Genomic DNA, 20,922 nt, shown 5'->3' on the forward strand with positions numbered 1-20,922 from the left:
CCAGGGCTGGGTTTCAAACCTGCAACCCAGGTACCAGCCTTTGACCGGGAAGCAAACTTGAGACTCTCCGGTGCACCGGCTGATACTCTAACAACTGAGGACAAATGTTTTATTACAATTCAGTCTCAAAAGATTTTAATTCTCTTTGTTAATGCTCTAGTTTTAAAAATAATTTGTAGCAATCACAATTTTATTATGCAATTTTAAAAATAACTCAGGGGGGAGAAAACAAACAAACTAACTCAGGGAAAGCAGAAAATTTCTTTGTAGCATTGAAGAAATAGCTCATAAAAATTTAGCCATGAAGCTGCCCATTTTACTTCAATACTTTTATTATGACCTTCTGAACAACAACAGGATAAGAAATCTATAAAATTAATATTGCAGTGACCTGAAGGATTAAAAAAAAATCAAAAACAAAAAGGTAATGGTTCCATGAACTTTAATTGTATTTGGTGATAAAGAATATGCCTTGCGATTAGCTGTGCAGGTAGCTACAAAGGGAAATACTAACTTAATTGTAGGCATATTTTGATTTATAAGAATTTAGGAAATGAATAAAATTCTGTAATTGCATTTTTGGCTTAGCTCAGTTAGAATCATTTCCTGAAAATAAATGTCACATTAAAAAAATTTTTTACTTCCTATTTTTGTACTAGAAATGTGGATCATGGTACTAAGTAAAAACAAAAACAAAAAAAAATTGGTGTCTCAATAAATATTTGCTGAGTAAATGAATAAATCAATGGATGGATAAAAGGATAAATGAATTACTTATGAGTACAAAAGTTCAGATTCTAAGCCTAATAGAAAATTAGCTGCCTTCTAGTCATTAGAAAGGCTATGGTCTGGGAAACATTTGAACAGGCAGAGTACTTCCTTAGATTCTAGCAAGATATTTGCTTAAGGAACAATTTGTCACTTTCACTCAATCATGTATTTACTCACTTAGTCATCTTGCATTTACTGAAACCCTACTCTGCACACCTTCTGACCAAGTTAGAAGAGACCATGTTAGGCTTCCAGCTGGCCCACCTCATATATCACAATGAGCAGGAATATTTTCTCTACCAAACTACACAGAGCAGCTAAGTTTTCCTAGACTACATGTTATTATGTAACAAGACCCAAAATGGAGGTCTCCATGGAGTAAAAGACGCACCTTCCCAATGCCTTACATGAAAATGGCTCTTTTTTATATAAATCTTTATTGTTGAAAGTATTACATATGTCCCTTTTTCCCCCCATTGCCCTCTCCAACCCTCCCCCCCCCCCCCCCAGGCCCTCACCACCCCATTGTCTGTGTCCATGGGTTATCCATCTATGCATACAAGTTCATTGGTTGATCTCTTCCCACACACCCTCCACTGTCTTCTCTTTGAGGTTCAATAGTCTGTTCATGCTTCTTTGACTCTAGGTCTATTTTTGATAATCAACTCCTTAGATTCCACATATGCATGAGATCATGTGATACTTATCTTTCTCTGACTGGCTTAATTCACTCCGTATAATATTCTCTAGTTCCATCCATGCTGTTGCAAATGGTAAGAGTTCTTTCTTTTTTTAGTATTCTATTATGTAAATACTAGAGGCCCGGTGCACAAAAATTGTGCACTCGAGGGGGTCCCTCAGCCCGGCCTGTGCCCTCTCACAGTCTGGGACCCCTCGGGGGATGTCCACCTGCTGGCTTAGGTCCATTCCCCGGGAGATCGGGCCTAAGCTGGCAGTCAGACATCCCTCTGGCAACCCAGGAGCCCTCGGGGGATGTCCACTTGCCAGCGGGGAGCAGGCCTAAGCTGCAGTCTGACATCCTTAGCACTGCGCTGGCAGCCATCAGCCTGGCTTGTGGCTGAGCAGAACTCCCCCTGTGGGAGCGCACTGACCACCAGGGGGCAGCTCCTGCATTGAGCATCTGCCCTCTGATGGTCAGTGTGTGTCATAGTGACCAGTCATTCCCAGTGGTTCTGCTGTTAGGGTCAATTTGCATATTACCCTTTTATTATATAGGATAGAGGCCTGGTGCACGGGTGGGGGCCAGCTGGTTTGCCCTGAAGGGTGTCCTGGATCAGGGTGGGGGTTCCACAGGGGTGCCTGGCCAGCCTGGGTGAGGGGCTGATGGCTGTTTGCAGTCTGGTCACAGCCTCTTCAGGATCGGGGGGTCCCGCTGGGGTGCCTGGCCAGCCTGGGTGAGGGACTGAGGGCCGTTTTCAGGCTGGCCAGACCCCCTTCAGGGTGGGGGTCTCCACTGGGGTGCCTGGCCAGTCAGGGTGAGGGGCTGATGGCTGTTTGCAGGCTGGTCAAGCCCCCCAGTGGAGACCCTTACCCCATTGGGGTGTGGCCAGCCTGGGTGAGGAGCTGAGGGCTGTTTTCAGGCTGGCCACACCGCCTTCACGGTGGGGGTCCCTACTGGGGTGCCTGGCCAGCCTGGGTAAGGGGCTGATGGCTATTTGCAGGTTGATCAAGCCCCCCAGTGGGGACCCTCACCCCATGGGGGTGTGGCCAGCCTGGGTGAGGGGCTGAAGGCTGTTTGCAGGCTGGCCACACCCCCCGGTGACCCAAGCTCCCAGCCTCTCCTTTTTTTCTTTCTTTTTTCTTTTTTCTGGGATTTATTTATCTTCTATAATTGAAACTCTGTAGCCTTGAGCAGAGCCCAGGTCTGGCCAGGGCAGGTGGGAAGCTTGGTTTCTGCCATTGCCAGGGGCAACCCAAGCCTCCTGTTCACTTCAGCTCCGTGGCTGCTGCCATCTTAGTTGGGTTAATTTGCATACTCGCTCCTGATTGGCTGGTGGGCATGGCTTATGGGCATGGCTTGAGTGTAGCAGAGGGATGGTTAATTTGCATGTTTCTCTTTTATTATATAGGATACCATAGTTTTTTATCCACTTATCTGCTGATGGGCACGTAGGCTATTTCCAAAACTTAGCTATTGTAAATTGTGCTGCTATCAACATAGAGGTGCGTGTATCCTTTCTGATGAGTGTTTCAGGTTTCTTAGGATATATTCCTAGAAGTGGGATGACTGGGTCAAATGGCAGTTCCATATTTAATTTTTTGAGGAAATTCCATACTGTTTCCATAGTGGCTGCACCAGTCTGTATTCCCACCCTCAGTGTACTAGGGTTCCCTTTTCTCCACAACCTCACCAACAGTGTTGATGATAGCCATTCTGGCAGGTGTGAGGTGATCTCCATTGTCATTTTGATTTGCATCTCTCAGATGATTAATGACTGAGCATTTTTTCATATGTCTCTTGGCTATCTGTATGTCCACTTTGGAGAGGTGTCTATTTAGGTCCCTTATCCATTTTGAGTTTATTCTTGTGTGGGGTGTAAGTCAGTGATCTAGTTTCATTTTTAGCATGTACCTGTCGAATTTTCCCAACACCATTTATTGAAGAGACTGTCTCTACTCCAATGTATGTTGTTGCCTCCTTTGTCAAATATTAATTGAGCATAAAGCCTTGGCTCAATTTCTGGGTTCTCTATTTTGTTCCATTGATCTATATGCTTGTTCTTGTGCCAGTACCGACTTGGAGCCGGGGAGAGGAAATTAGATATATTAATAAGCCTACAGAGACTACAATAATAATAACATGTCAATAAAGTAGATAAAGAAGATCCATTTTTAGAAGGGGTAAAAAGAAAGGAAAGAGAAAAACTAAAGTGGGGACAGGAGAAGAGAGAACAGGGTGAAAGAGGGAAGAAGTGAGGAAGAAAAGGGTGGAAAAAATTTAAAAAAATAAGATTGCCCTAACCGGTTTGGCTCAGTGGATAGAGCATCAGCTTGCAGACTGAAGGGTCCCAGGTTCGATTCTGGTCAAGGGCATGTACCTTGGTTGCGGGCACATCCCCAGTAGGGGCTGTGCAAGAGGCAGCTGATTGATGTTTCTCTCTCATCGATGTTTTTAACTCTCTATCCCTCTCCCTTCCTCTCTGAAAAAAATCAATAAAATATATTTTTAAAATAAGATAAAATAAAATTTAAAAAATAGAATGAAGAAAAATAGCACAAATAAATAAAATAAAAATGAAGAAAAATCCTTTTGTAAAAAAATAAAAGATAAAAAATAAAAAAGTGAAGTATTGTTCACTTCAGCCAAGTTTTAATGCCCCATGGGGGCTGGTTTAAGACCCCACTCTTCTGTTCTGTCTGCCACTTCTCAGTTTCCTGTTAGGTAGTCAGCACTGTGTTGAAGTTCCATGGGATTCACTATTCCTCTGTTTGTGTCTATCTCCACAGCCTTGGCTGCAAGTAGGCAGGACCAATCTCCCCATTTTGCCTGTCTGCCTGCTATCAATCTTAATCACTCAAGTGTCTGTTTCTGACAGGGCTCTAGGTGGGAGTGGTGCCGTATTGCTTTCCAGGACTGAATGGCCCCTCTTCAACCCAGTCTCTCAGGGCTCTTTGGGGCTATTCAGAGTCTTTGTGTCCTTGATACAGCTCAAGTGGTAGGCTGAGTGTGGCTATATTAGCTGTCTGGAGGCTGCTGGGAGGGACTGACTCTTTAGGAGAAAAATGGCTGTTTAGGTTTGGAGGGTCCAAAATGTCTTAGTGCTGGATTCCTAGTCACCTCTCCCCATCCCGCTCTCCTCCACAGCCTCTCCCCAGACTCCACAAATCCACACCTCCATCTGTACTGCAGCCTTGGTGAGTGTTTGTATTTGAAAGTTCCTATGAACTGGGTTTATCGAATAAAAGCAATGCCAAACAGAGGCAAAACCACCATGAAATTGTGAGTTTCTCTCCCCCCCAACTCCCCGGCACCGCACGGCTCAGGCAGCTCTTCAGGCTGCCTTTCTGGGTGCAGCCTCTTGAGGCTGTGGACTTAGATCTAGATTCCCCAAACACCAGCAGCCCCGTGGACTTCCTTTCCACTGTCAGATGTTACACCTATGCCGGAGGGACGCAGACTTGGTGCCGTGCAGCTTCCTTCTTACCCTCTCAGCCTGCCCAGATCCCCAATCCTACCGTTCTCCAGGAGTCCTCTGCCCTTCCCGGCTGTGAACTGTCTCACCAGCTGTGTCTACTTTGCCAATTCCAGGTGGATGTTATTTGATTTAGTTGCTCCTTCTATCTGCTCTGGGACAAGGTGCAGGACACACATCTGCCTATTCTACCACCATTTTCCTCTCCCCCAAGATCCTTTAGTGTTGTACAATGTTTCTCAGGAGATGCTACTAACATTTTGAGAGAGAATTTTCCTTGTGCAGATAGCATACCACTTTTTGCAATACTTTTAGTATCCATCCTGACCCTTACCCACCAAACAGCAGTAATGTCTTTCCCCACTCCCAATTTGCAATGTTCCCTAAGGGCATTGAGAACCACTGAGCTAATGAAAGACAGATAAATCACTGACCCATGCAGCCAGTGACTTACATCAAATTACCTTGCACTACTAGTTAATAGTGTCTATTATTCATCTGATATCTGTAACTGTTTTAAATGTTATGAGAGTGGGATTGCCATATTTAGCAAATAAAAACTCAGAATGCCCAGTTATCTAGAAGTTCTATATTAGAAATAATGCAATGTTATATTCCATTCTCTCTTTACCCCCACTGACTCAGGATCACCAGCAAACTGGAAACTCAAGTATTTGGGATTTAGGAAAATGTGTTAATTGACACATTTTCTATTTCAAGCTTGTAATGGCTAAAGGAATATTCTCATCACATAAAAATCTAATTTGTAATAACAAATAATTAGTCTATTGAATGTAACTAAAAACAAAACACTTGTGAAAATTTATTTCTCCTGCTATAGATATTAGACACTAGAGACCTGGTGCACAAAATTTCTGGAGGGCGGCCTCAGCCCATCCTGTGCCCTCTCACAGTCCAGGACCCCTCGCTCCTTACCGCCCACCTGCAGCAGAGGCAGGAGAGGCTCCCGCCACGGCCACTGCACTCACCAGCCGTAAGCCCAGCTTCTGGCTGAGCAGCGTGCCCCCTGTGAGACCACACTGACCACCAGGGGGCAGCTCCTGCGTTGAGCGTCTGCCCCCTGGTGGGAGTGCATGTCATAGCGACCAGTCATTCCACTGTTTGATGGATTTGCGTATTAGAGTTTTATTATATAGGATTGTATATTCTTCAGCTATAATATACTTACTTACTTTTTAAAAAGCCAAAGATAGTCAGCAATTTAAGCAATAGGGCAAGCCAGACTCAAATAATTTCATATCAAATCTGAAAGGTTCATGAACTTCATTTCTTGTGGAATAAGAGATAAGGGAATTATAACAAAGAATAATTTCAGTTTTCCTGATTGAATTGTGAAAACTTAGAGCTTTAGAATTTTCATACAATCTCTGTTGACATGACTGACCTTAAGGAGAAAAATGATAAGGTATTATTATCACATAATATGATATCTCAACTGAAAATATACTCATGTACACCAGTTTTTCTGTTTGTTCGTTTCAGATTTTTTTAAAAAGTGATAATTCCTTAAGGAAGATATGCCACAATGAATGAAATACCTTTTAACCCATAGTAAAGAAACATAGAAAAGCCATTATGATTGATGCAGCAAGTTTAGGAGAATGAAAGTTGCTATTAAATATGACAGGCTGTCACAACCAAAAAAAAAAAAAAAAAAGTAATTGATGTAAACATAGCAATAAATTTATATTTGTATTTAGTTTCTTTCAAGGAGTTAAAATAATGGAAATATTTTCTAAATCAGTAGTTTGGAATAATGTTGGCAAAAATAGCAAAAACTCAGATTAAAAATCTCTAAATGTGAAGCATATTAACATTATTTAGTCACTGCTCCACATGCTTTTGTTTTTCTTCAGATTTCCTTTAAGATAATTACATTTATATCCCTTTTGGTTTCCTGTGCATGATTATGTTATTTTTTTTCTTTGTGATTTAGTATTTTTAACCAGGCTTCCTATTACTTGGCTTCAATAAATCCATAATCAGCTAAAATTGGATTATTTTTGCTTTTCACAGCACATAATAAAATCTGAATTTCCTGTAATTATTTTCCCCGTTGTAAAATCACCATTTCTTTTGTTACTTTAAATAAGAATGCTGTATAAATATATGCTATGATTATCTCCACCTGGTACTCAGTGAAGCGCCCTCATTAGGAACATTTTCTCAGAAAGTGATGAAGCATTGCACATGGACACATACTAACTTTGTGCTCAGTGATTAAATATCCCATCAGTAACAACAGAGAAATTAGTTTCACTGTTGGTGGAAAATTACCCCAGAGCAATTTCTGGCCTACCTTTTGCCTCTTTTGCCACACCTCCTAACGTTTAAGGGACTTCAGCCCTGCTGGACAATTTTGCTAGAGCCCCATGAAATCAACAACAAAGCCAGTTTACTCAGAGTACGTGATTTTCTTTCAGTTGTTTCCTTAATCCAATGTACAATGCATAAGACTCCCCCATTAAAACATTCTTTGTAACTTTGATCTTTCCTAAAAAGATCTCTAAAGATCTAAGAAATGCTGGCCTTTCATAACAAGTGTCTCCACAGAAGCAAGATACATAGTGTATGATATACCAGATCCCTATAATCCTGGTCAAAATTCAAAGCCTCAAGTTTTAACTTATTTTAGGAGCAAAATTTGTATCAAGAAACAGAGCGAAGTCTCTTCAAAAATAAAGAACTTGCTCTGGCTGGTTTGGCTCAGTGGAAAGAGCATCAGCCTGTGGACTGAAGGGTCCCAGATTTGATTCCGGTCAAGGGCACATGGCTGGTTTGCAGGCTTGATCCCCAGTAGGGGGCGTGCAGGCGGCAGCCGATCAATGATTCTCTCTTATCATTGATGTTTCTCCCTTCCACTCCCTTCCTCTCTGAAATCAATAAAAATATATTGAGGGGAAAAAAATAAAAATAAAGAACTTGCTAAATCTGAGTGTAGGAGGAGAGATCTTAGGTCTCTGCATAAGAAAACTGCTGGGCCCAAATGAAATGCATTTCTTACAACAAACAGCATAGCTTGCTTTCAGGGTATTATTTTGATTTAAACTTAGATATACCATATCTTCCCCGTGCTGCCCATGCACTGGTAATGCATATATATTAAATTTACTTCTGATGATTTTCGTGGTGTTAAGGTCATTGAAACACCATAATAATAATCCTACTACAATTCCAAAGTTCGAGGTTTCTAATTCATATTCAGACGTGAGAAATCTCCCAAATAGGAAGTGGCTCCTTATTTGTTTTTTACCTATAGTGGAAAATTTGTGTCCTGGGAGTCTGTCAGCTACCTGATATCACTTTCCCTTTAAAGTAGGCCTCAGTTTGCTGGTCTGTAAAATGAGAATTTTTTGACTGGATGATTTCTAAAGTCCTTCTTTGCTCTGACATTCCTTGATTCTATGATTCATTATATAATTTTATGGATAAATTTCCAAGTAATTTACTTTGTTTTTTGCTTCACAATTGCCTTCTTAAAAATGGGAAAGCATGTGGTTCTACCTTTGCAAACTCTCGTGTCTTGTCCCAAATAGAAAAGTGTAACAAATTAAGAATGGTGTATGTTGGTTTTCGTCCCACTCTTGCAAAAACATGGGTAATTATTGCAACTACAAGAGTTTTTCTTATTTGAAGCACTGATACTAACACATCGAAATTAAAGCACTGTTCCTTCTAGTGGGCACAGATCTCAGACACTGTTGAAGCTATTTCTACATATCTGTAATCTGACTTCTGCAGGCAGACAGCATCAATAATGTGCATTCATATCCCCTTGGTCAAATGTAGGTTTAGAAATTTTATTTTAGCATTTGGATGCTTCTAAAGCTCTTTAATTGTAACTAGTTAAAATAGTTTTCTTTTTAAAATACTAGGTTGATTTTAAAAATTTATGAATAAAAATGCATTTCCTTTCTTTTAATGTCATAGCTTCCCTGTCAGGTTTGATGGACTTGTTGATTATAGGTTTTATTCCAGTTAAATGATCAACAACTTTTCTAAGAAGAAGGTTTTGATTCATGTCAATTTTTTATCTCTTAAAGGATCCTTCCCGGCCATTGGCGTGGAGACGTTTTGCCCCAGCTTCCTGAGGGCAGGGTTTTTAGGCAGCATCCAGGCTCCGAACCCAGTGGCAGGGGGAGGGTCGCTGCCCCCCAGGATTCCTGCTGGTATGTATTCCAGGTGAAGTTTTCTGCCATCATATACAGCAGTAGGACTGTGCTCACAGTTGATAGATCCACAATTTAAAAAAGTAAATATTTCTAAAGTACATTGTTGAGAGGAATGCAAGTGACTTTGTTTCAATGCAGGAATCACATTTATGATAACCAATGCTGTGAAAATGGTAAGAAGTGGAAGATCTGTAACCTGAGCACCTCATTAGCATAGAGCTAACATTTTAAAATGCAATTTTAAAGTTTAGCAAATCAGTTTGTGGGTTATCCATGGTACTTTCATAATCACAAATTGTGTGTTCTCTATCATTTTGTGAAATACCCAGCTGCCTTCCTCCCTTGTACCTGAAGAATGCAAACCTACTTTATATGTTATATGTGTCTTAACAAAATAGCATTAGGATATTGATTCTTGGAGTTTTTAAATCATAATTCTTGTCTTTTTATCATAATTAATAATTATGCTACAAATTATGGTGATGACACCAATGCATTCGGGAGAGCTGGCCCGGCCAGCGATATACTGGGAAATCCAATAGAAACAAAATTCCAACATGCACATTTCTTAGCAAAATTGTACCAACGAAGCCCAAGATTATTGCATTGACATTTTTCTTTTGCCTTTTATTTACACTTGCCTACTTAATTAAAACATACAAAGAGTTACAAACTATAAATAAGCTTTGATGTCGTTTGGTTCTATCATTGGATAATTACTGACATGGTTGGAGACTTGGTGACCATCAATGCTACACTGATAGAGTAAGAACCAAAAAAATTATGTGAATTCAAAATTAGCAATTTTAATTCTCATGAGTGTTTGCCACCTTTTCTCTCCCCAGAAACAAAAAGGATATCAATTGTACATTTTTTGTCGTCGTTGTTGCAAATATAAAAATGTAACTTTCATAAATAATATTAATATCTTGGTGATTGGAATTAGATGAATGGATCATCTGTATTTTAATGGCTTAATTCTTAACTCTTAATAACAAATCTTGGTAGATTTAGGTAGATGTGGTTGAAATGACATAACAAAGTTTGGTAGTGACTTGAATTATTCAATATCACTGATAAAAAATAATAATAATAACCCTTGTTTAGCCACTGAGAAGAATAGAAGCAAGATGAGGTTTCTGTAACACATACACAGAAACAACTTTCTAGAGAGAGATCTAAGAGAACACTGTAGCATTCTATTCTTCTAGGCTTTAAGCCAAATTTGCCTCTAGCTCTCATAGGAGAGAAAACTCAGTTCAATTTTCATGACTTAAATATAAATCAGGTGTAACAAAATTGCTTCATAAAAGGTTTATAGATCTAAACTTGTTTCTGTTCCCTCAATCTGAAATTAACTCAACTCACTTCTCCTACCTTATGTAACTCTGATAAGGGATCCGTGTATACTTTCCCACTTTCAGTAATGACTGCTGTGATTTCCAAGGTAATCTTTATCCTCTTCCATTTAACTATAGCTTATTTCCCAAGAACTTTCTTTATAATTTTGTGTAAAGAGGAATGAAGCCATAATCATGGGGGGGTTTTTTGTTTCATATTAAAGAGAAAAAAAAAGCTAAAGTATTTCTTTGCCACAGGGTAGCTGAACCGATGGCCCTTGAAGTCAGTTTGAGGGCAGGAAGGAGTTCCTCCCTTGACCTACACCATGGCACTGTAAACAGCTGGCCAAAGGTTGATGTCCTCTGGGCAGTAATTAATTTGCTTTCCACCAGTTGACTATTTGTCACAGTACTTCGAAGGTCCCTGAAGACATTTGCTGTGTCCTTCAAAGAATCACAAAACCTGTCCAAGTGATGATGCTAATTTAGTTCTCATTACTTATGCTAATCAAATTTAAATGAGATCCATGTCTTATATAAACTCGTTTCTTTGTATTCATGTCACACTGTGCTATCAAGGAGTGATATTTTACAGCACCTAACATATTTTTACTTTAACTACAATAATAGAATTATTGAATCGTGGGACCAGAAAGCAAGCACGCCTAAAATTAGTATTTAGGTAACAGTTGTCAATTATTTATATTGTTTATATTTGGTCCTCTTTATCCAAGGGTTTTGCATCCATGGACTCAACAAACCACAGTTGGGAAATATTTGAGAAAAAGGATCCCCAAAAGTTCCAAAAAGCAAAACTTGCCACATACCAAGCATTATACTAAATTCATGCAAATGAAATTATGAGTACGCATACCCTACTGTAACCTATATACTATCTAGGTTATATGCAAATGCAGCCCATTTTATATAAAGGACTTCAGCATCTTTGGATGTTGGTGTCCTGTTTGGGGGGAAGGAGCTAGAATTAACCCAGTGCAGATACCAAGGGACTAGAAAAATCTGGTAAAGGCTTATTATTCTTAGTTTCAAATCAAGAAAAACACCAGGACATAATTGGCTGACAGTTGAATAGCAAGTATATTCATTTCTATTTAATGCAATGTCTTTCATAATGAAGTAAGAAAATCACAGAGAGAAGAAGAAGGGAGAGCAAAGGTGGGAAGAGAGAGGAGAAGAGAAGAAGATGGGGAAAGAAAGGAGAAATTAGAATGGCATAACTGAAATTACGTTTTTTAATATCAAAGTCTTTCCTACTGTATTCCTCCCTATTAAAATCAAATTCTACTCTTTGAAAAGAATGAATGTGCCTATTCTAAATATATTATCAGGCATATACTCTAAAATGATAATAAGCTTGCTCTCTTTGCTATATCTAGTTTTTTTTATTTAATTCTATAACCTAACAGTTCTTAGAAGTGGGATAGAACATTTTAATATGCCATTGACTATTCATTCTACACAGGATCTTAGACTAGTAGCTCCCCTTCAGACTCTGCCTCTACCATAATCTTTTATATTATAGAGGGTTTCACATGCTTAACATACATAAATGAAAGCAGAATAATAAAATCATTGAGAAATAAAATTATGCAATGAGACTAATGGAGTAATAATAAAAATTTCATTGATTCGGTTTTCTCTGTCACTTCACAATAAGTATCTGACATCATATGATATCTTAAATTTACATAAACTCCAGACATTACTATGTGTCTCAAAAACTAAACTTATTTATAAAATATAAAAGGGGTATTTATTATCTGACAATTACTTAGAAAATACTATCCTAGGTTGAGTACAATTTGGATCAACAAAATTCTAAGTTGATTTTTTCTGTCATTTTTCTGTCACTTGTGGGAGACTGGAAAAATAATACTCTTCATTAATGAAGTAACTCGTATATGTAGGTTAGATTCTAGGCCAAACTGAAACATATACCTACACTAACAAGCTTTGTTGACTATAAGTGAAGTCTGCGAAAGAGGAAACAATGAAAACAGACAGCATGTGGGATTTAGAAATGGATAAGTTCTGAAAGAAAGAAAATCAGTGTTGAAGCTCTCCCTAAGATTTCCTCTGTGGTTAATCTGAAAAGCTCTCTAGTCAGGGAAGGACTGTTCTTCGGAAGCCCCACCTCCGTTTCCTGCCTGTGCTTTAACACAGTGCAATATGTAACACACCTCTTTTGGCATTTCTACCTGAGCTTCTTTTTGTTGCATGACATGTATTAAGTTCAAAGTAAAAGGCAAAGATGGAATAAATAGTTGATTTCATCTTTTTTCCCCCGCCCCTTATCGCTTTTAGCAAAACCATGATTCTCCCCTGCCTACACTGAACCAAATAACAGCATAAATATGAACACATGGAATTAAAAATGAGATTTCATAATTAATAATGAAGTTTAATGTTATTTAATTCTTTACCCTTTGAGATTTGGATGAGCCTTCAACTCCAATAGCCAGACATTTTAATATCCTCAGTACTGTCCCCTGACTATCAATGTTAGGAAATGAGTTCACAACTCAGTTGTCTATACACCACTAACAGATCCATCTTGGACCATTTCTATAGCAATCGACTTACAATGCTGAGCCAATAAGAAAAAGTCTTCAGTGTCATTAACAGTGATTATCAGTGTCTTCGTTTTATAGTTCATGTAAAATCCTATCTATATGGAGTCAGAGCAAATATTGCATGCTTTATTCTAAAGGCAAGTACAATTTTTATTCAGAAGGCGAACAGTTTAAATGTTAGAAATAAGTCAGGAATGACAAATAGGGTTAGAGCTGCTGAGAATCTAGGATCTAGTGAACATGATATCAGTTTTGGATGCATATAGAGGACTGCAGAAAAGCAGTAACAGAAACATATAAGACTAGGTGGCAGACTGTGGAGGAATGTACAATAAGTTAAGGAAAACTGGCATGAACTCAATATGTCAAGGGAAATCAGTGGAAAAGTATATACCTTTTAAATACAATCAAACTGCAGTACAGAAAAATCGAAGCAAACCATTTTATTTCTTCATATGTTCAGGCATTCTAAGAAAAAGTCAGTAACTTTGTTTTAGGTTTACAATTTGACATTTCAAAATTAATCACTTCTGGCAAGACAGTTTCTGTTGACTACAGTTCTCCTGAGGATGGTTATTCTTTTTATGTTTTTGTAATATTTATGACAACTTACCTATTTTATCTTTAACAAAGTATTGTTGTAATAAATGTGAATAACATATAAGAAACGATGGTGTAGTTTTTTTAGTAAGAGATCTTCAGGGAGAAAAAAAATGTCTTTAATTGAAAGGTGTATATTTTACACATTTCTGCAGCTGAGAATGTTGCCTATTACCCTGAATGAGGTATATGTGAATGAGTGAGTTTGTGTGTGCCTACTTAAACCTTTGGATTAAATTTGCAAAGTAAAATCCTGAACAAATGATTCAAAATGTAAATTGTGGTAAAAAGAAAAGCCTTCATCTGGATTCCTAACTCCTGGTTTCTCTATTCCTTGTCATATGTTTGATTTCAAGCCCCAATAGGTCCCTCAGTACCCATTGGCCAGTTCTCCCCTAGAGAGCTCCCCTTTTGCAGTTTGTGCAGCTGCAGACTTCACAGAGGGAAACCCTGAAGAACTACAATGATTAGAAAACTAGATTGGGGACCTGGGGCAGGACTGGGCAGAAGACCAACATTATTCTATTCAGGACTCAGGAGAGGCTAGAGAAGAGAGTCACTGATAAAATGACAAAGAGAACACACTAGCCAACAGAAGCAAAAGGAAGGTGACATGAATGAATGTATTTAGTCATGCACTCATAAGCAATCCCTTTAAGATATTTGCAACACTGTTAGTTATACGTTAGACAGTCACTTAAGGACATGTTTGGGGATATATGGATAGCTTCCAAAACCAGCACAAGAGGAGCTAATCACGTAATGTCCAGTTTTGGACCCAGTGAGTTCCAAAACGCATGTAGATCATCCTTTGGTTCTCTGGCTTACTTGAGGAGAAATACACAGGTTAGAAAATAATTTAAAACTTAAGACATTGTGAAGATACCATTTGGAATAAGAAAAGTCAGGATAGGAACATCTATAAAACCGAAGGTATAATTTGAACCTTCAAATAACATTCCATTTATAAAAACTTTAGTGCAGGGTTTTATGTGTTTAAGATGGTCCTGATGTTGGAGCACAGGTCATGAACTCAGATTCCTTACGGATTCTGCTTTCTTTATTAGCCTAAAATAACACAGACTATCTTTCCCCAAGAAAAAGGATATGAAAATCTTAAAAGAGCCTTTGATTAATCTCCCAATATTTACTAGTTCTTTTTATTTCTCGATTATCAGATTCTTTAAGCAGCTTTGGCCTTTGACCTTAGCTATGCCTTCTTACTAACATACATGCTTCTTTTATCTTACTATCATATGACTCCTTTCTAAATGTTTGCGTAGAATTTCAGGAGGTTTCTGGAACCCTGAAATCTATAAATGAAGAATCATCTCAGGTTCTTAAAAAGTCAATGTTCTACATATAAAATTATATTTAACTGACATAGTGAGCACCGTCATCTTTATGTAAGCCCGGCGGTGCATTAAAAAGAAAAACATACAGAGCTACAGGATGCATTTGATAGCAAGGTCTTGAACATTTACAAAGAGAATTTTTTTTCTGCCAAAAAGACATGAAAAAATCTTAAAAGAGCCTTTGAGTAATCTCCCAATTTTTCCTAGTTCTTTTTACCTATTTTCAGATTCTTTAAATAGGTTAGCCTTTGACCTTAGCTATGCTTTCTTACTAGTACAAGTGCTTCTTTTATCTTACTATCATTTGAATAAGTTTAAATCTTAACAATCTGGATTTTATATGTATGACTGCTTAAATTCCCAGTTGAGAACCTATCTATCCCCTAGAGATCCTCTTGCGTTATCATTATGAATTGTGCCACCCATTTTGGTCCTAGTCAAAGAAACTATTAACACTTTCAAAAGATTCATTCAAGAATTTTTTCTCACAAAGAAATATTCCAAAAAACTTTACACAGCTTGCTGAATTAGCTAAGCCTCCATGTGAATCAGTGTTTAATCTTTGTGCAGGCAGGGATAGTTGTGTTGTTGTTTTGGCTTTAATTGGAAACATGACAAGAACTATCTGCTCAAATGCTCCTTCCTCTTCGGAGAACCCCAATGATTCCCTCAGGGCAGCATGCATGCCCTTGTGAGCTGCTGGGCCACTTAAGAACATAAGTAAGGTGGGAATAGACCGACCCTGATACAAAATTGTCTCATCTCAGCGTTCATTCTTTTACCTTGTAGGACAAAGCACAGCGGAAGTCTTCTCATAGTTCTGTTCACAGAGGTCTTACAGGGGTATACTTAGCAAAATTGGATTAAAAAAATAAAATTATACCTCTTATAAGAGTTGCAGAAAAAAATAAATAACATTTTTCATAGAAGGAAAAAAAGGAAAGTGGTTAGTATTTTAATTTATATCAGATATATGACTATTTTAATTATATCATATATATGACTCATTTAACAAATGTTTTGTCTCACCATACATAACCTATGTAGTTAATATATATTCAATATATCCTGTTTAGAGGTTTTTATTTTTAAATTTTCTTTTGATTAATGTTACAAAAAAAACATAAAAGCTGAATATTTGGTCATTTCTGTAACCGTAGACATTTTTGAAGCCAGAAGTAGCGCAGAGCATTTGAAACACTTCTTTCTAGAAAATCTGATACATTTACTCTTTCCCCAAAGCTTCAGAACTCTTTCCTAAAACATTCAGGATGTGGTCCTTGGTCAGGTAACTCGGTTAGAGCCATGTTGTGAGACTGCAGCGATGTGGGTTCAAACCCAGTCAGGGCAGATACAAGAATCAACCAATGAATGCACAACTCAATGTGTCTCTCTCTCCCTTCCTCTCTTCTCTAAAAATCAATTTTAAAAAATATTCAGGGTACATTAATACTTTTCCCAATGTCTTTCCCAGAGGTTCTGCAGAAACATATCACATGCTACTCCTAAATGTTCTCATGTATGCCTTTTACAATTGAAATTCGAACTGGTAAAGGAAACTTAAAGCCACTAGCATAAACTGATGTTGGGAGATAAGGGAAGCAAAATCTAAAGTTTTTTCAGCAAATTTCCTTGGTACATATTTTCTGTTTATGTAGAATACTCTAAGGCTGGGGGGGGGGGGGGGGGGTGAGGGGAGACGAAGGCGGAGAGGAGGTAGCCTTTAAAAGCCTAGAACTTCTGAAGGACAAAACATATTTGGGAGCAACACAGTGCCCAGTCCGTAATGCCTTTCCAGGATGTGTTTTTTAGATGAGGCACTGAGATTTAGGATAAAACTTTATGTTCTCCAGATTACTGATGGAGACCTATTTGGGGGAATAACAAGATGATCAAGCACTCAGACTCTGGAGCCGGATCATCTTGCTTCAAGGCCCAGCTCTGCCAATTGCTCATTGTGTGTCTGGTCAAGTTGTTTGAACTCTCAGTACATTGGTAATCTTATCTGTCAAACTGAACTAGGAATCATACTCACCACAGCGGTTGGTATGAGGACCAAATGAGTTAACACAACAGTGCACAGGACATTGAAGAACTTATTTTTAAAGTCAGTTATTATTGCATCTGTGCTGATTTAAATATGGCATCTATTTTTAAATTATCTGCCCTGGCCAGTGTTCAGAGTGGTTAGAGCATCAGCCCAAGCACTGAGTGGTCTCAGGTTCAATTTCCAGTCAAGAGGGCACATACCTAGGTTGCAGGTTAGCTCCCTGTCCCTGGTCGGAGAAGCAACCAGTCTATGTGTCTCTCTGACTTTGATGTTTCTTTCTCTCTACCCCCCTCACCACCACTCCCACCCTCCCTTCCACTCTCTCTGAAAAGCAATGGGAAAAATATCCTCAGGTGAGGATTAAAAAAAATTATCTGCACAAAATGTTTTCACAGGAAGAAATCAAGAACAAAGACAGCATAAAATTATTTATTTGACATAAGTTTAATTTGGTTTTGAACTTAGACATTACATAGTTTTTCAAGTCATGACAATTCTCTAATGTGTTTTGTTCATTGCCACATAATGGTAATAAAACTATTATTATATAATCACTTATCCTATCTAATAATAGACAAACATGGTAATTAACCATACCTCCAACACGCTTCCCATTGGCTAATCAGGGCGATATGCAAATTAACTGCCAACCAAGATGGCAGCCGGCAGCCAGGCAGCTGAAGCGAACAGGAGGCTTGCTTGCTCCAGTGATGGAGGAAGCCAAGGTTCCCTGCCTGCCGCTGCCCGGCTCTGAGCTGCACTCTAAGAAACAATGTTGCAATTATAGAAGCCAAACAAACCCAGAAACCTGCTTTCAGCCGTCAGAGCTGGAGCGAGCAGGACCGCAACAATGTTGCAATTATAGAAGACAAACAAACCCTAGATTCCTGCTTTCAGCAGCCAAGACCTCAAGCTGGAGCTGGCCTCAGAGCTAAAGCCAGCTCTCAGATCCAGTGACAGCCATAGAAGGTAAATAAATCCCAGAATATAAGAAAAAAAGAAGAAAAGGAGAGGTTGGGAGCTTCAGTCACCCACCAGCCTGAAAAAGGCCCACAGCCCCTCACCCAGACTGGCCAGGCACCCCAGTGGGGACCCCCACACTGAAGGGGCTGTGACCAGCTGCAAACAGCCATCAGCCCCTCACCCAGGCTGGCCAGGCACCCAAGCAGGACCCCCACCCTGATCCGGGACACCCTTCAGGGCAAACCAGCCGGCCCCCACCCATGCACCAGGCCTCTATCCTATATAAGTAAAAGGGTAATATGCAAACTGACCCTAACAGCAGGAAGACTGGGAATGACTGGTCACTATGACACACACTGACCACCAGGGGGCAGACGCTCAATGCAGGAGCTGCCCTCTGGTGGTCAGGGTGCTCCCACATGGTGAGCTCTGCTCAGCCACAAGCCAGGCTGATGGCTGCCAGTACAGTGGTGGTGGTGGGAGCCTCTCCTGCCTCCTCAGCAGCGCTAAGGATGTCTGACTGCAGCTTAGGTCTGCTCTCCACTGGCAAATGGACATCCCCCAAGGGCTGCTGGGTTGCCAGAGGGATGTCTGATTGCCATCTTAGGCCCAATCCCCCCGGGGAGCAGGCCTAAGCCAGCAGGTGGTCATCCCCTAAGGGGTCCCAGACTGTGAGAGGGCACAGGCCAGGCTGAGGGACCCCCCCCAAGTGCACAAATTTTTGTGCACCAGGCCTCTAGTATCTTTAATAATAATTGGAAAGCAAAAAGTCGTAAGTCAAATAATTTCAAAATATGTTTTTAATTTTATCATTATCATTATGTTACTTTTATAAAAATGGATGTAGTACAAGATCAAGAAAGCTATTTTTAAAGATGCATATGTTATTAAAATTTTGCAATAGGATTAGTGTCTTATAGTGAAGACACATTCCAACATCAGGCATCCCTACCAATGACTTCCTTTTTCAATGAGACACTTCTAATTAAGAAGAAATCTTTTGCCCAGATGGTAGTTTCCAGTAAGAAGAAAGACATTACTGAATATTCCTGAAGTAACAGATGCACATGGTATTCTACTGCTCTCTAGAACTGGCAGGAAAATCATGTTTGGTTTTGTTAGCCTCACACCTGCTATTTACTGTCTAGAACAAATCTAGAGTAAGAAAGGCTAGTATTTTCATAATGCAAATCACTCCTCCTAACTTCTGCTAAGCTGTTTTATCACCAAATAAAATAATTTATTCTTCAGCATTTCTCCAAGGACATTTGAATAATCCTTTAAGTTTAAAAAAAGCAAAATAAAGAAGTTAAGAGAGTCAAATCAACATAGTTATACAGATTTAGGGGCTTCGAATAGCTCTACAGTTAAAATCAGTTCCAGATTTATCCTAAAACCTGTTGTTACAGGTACAAATCTATACCTAGGGTATAGAAGACACAACATAGCTTGTTAGATAAAAATAAGAACCTACTTCCTTAAAAACTGTGTATTATAATATGTTATTTATAGTAATAAAATATGCATTTTGATTATTTTACTCTAAGAAAAACCATCTTGTTCATTAAAACAATTTCAACCCTGTTAATTTCAGGTGTAGAGGATTTAACATAACCTTTAAGATCATCAAAAAAACGCTCCTAAAGGCCTGGCCAGCACAGCTCAGTGGTTGAACATCGACCTATGAACTAGGAGGTCACAGTTCGATTCCCATTGGGGACATATGCCCTAGGTTACAGGCTTGAACTGGGGAGTGTAGGAGGCAGCCAGTCAGTGATTCTCTCTCATCATTGATGTTTCTGTCTCTCTCCCCCTCTCCTTTCCTCTCTGAAATCAACAAAAATATATTATTTTTAAAAGCTCCTAAATATATTGACCTTAGTCATTTTTAGTAATGAATCTTTTTAACTCTGAAAACCACTTTTTAGCTTAGGATTCAGCAAAGTAAGATGTAACATTCTCATTTATCCATTCATTCTTTAAGCTGTTATTGGATGATTTAATATTTAGTATCAGGTACTATTTATTCTCTGTATTTGAAAACATCTCACTTAATCTCATACCTCAGGCAATGAAGGAGGTGTTAATTCACCTCCTGTTATTATGTATGTTATTATAATATGCAATATACAAATGAGGAATATATAGCATACAAATGGGGAGACTGAGGCAGTGAGAAGATAACTGAGTTCACTTGCCCAACGTGGAAAAAAATCTTCAATATCCTGCTATCTGACTCCAGTCCCACAACTAACTGCACTGAGCATACAAGGAATAAGGGAACCGACCACCCAGTTTGTTTGGGACATGAGAATTTCAGTGCTAAAACCTGGAATTTACTTATCATCTAAAATATAACTAGCAGTCATTTTTACTTTGCTACATAAGATATAAAAGAATATGCATGTCCATCCATACTATAGTAAAATATGGAAATGATTCATTTGTATGAAACTATTTTTTCTGCAGAGTAAACAAATATACTAATAAGAGGAAGCAGATAATGGTGCATACAAGGGAAAGAAAGTAAAAGTACAGCAACATTTCTGACTAAAAGTTCAGCCAACTATTGCCAGACACTGTACTAATTACATGCTTTCTCACTAAGCCTTTAAAATTTCATATGCAGTATTTAATAGTATCTTCATTTTATACATGCAAAGACTGAGAGAGCTAAAATAACTTGACCAAGGTCATGCAGCTAATAGGCATCAGAACTAAAATCTGAATTCTGCTTTTCCCCCAAAAACATATATTTCACAATGCAAATAATTTAGAATTTATTAATTTGTCACTCAATTATTTCAGTATCTCTTTCTTGGTCTAATTATTCTTGGAGGACACTTTTATGTATGTGTTTCTTCTGGTATTTCATTCAAAAAAATATAATTGACGACCTACT

The 20,922-nt window shown here is 38.8% G+C and overlaps 1 protein-coding gene across 4 annotated transcripts in view; it reads left to right on the forward strand.

Annotated features, from left to right (window-relative positions):
* Window positions 1-20,922, forward strand: part of EPHA6 (EPH receptor A6) — a 945,921-nt gene that overhangs the window by 746,779 nt on the left and 178,220 nt on the right. For all 4 annotated transcript variants that reach the window (XM_070406043.1, XM_070406044.1, XM_070406045.1 and 1 more), the window contains one exon: window positions 8,990-9,115. In XM_070406043.1, coding sequence (XP_070262144.1) covers window positions 8,990-9,115 — 126 coding nt within the window. The remainder of the gene's footprint in view (window positions 1-8,989; window positions 9,116-20,922) is intronic.

This window comes from Myotis yumanensis, unplaced genomic scaffold, assembly GCF_028538775.1.
Source record: "Myotis yumanensis isolate MYYU_CA2020_CCGP unplaced genomic scaffold, mMyoYum1.0.hap1 SCAF_2, whole genome shotgun sequence".
In the NCBI taxonomy this organism is placed as follows: Eukaryota; Metazoa; Chordata; class Mammalia; order Chiroptera; family Vespertilionidae; genus Myotis; species Myotis yumanensis.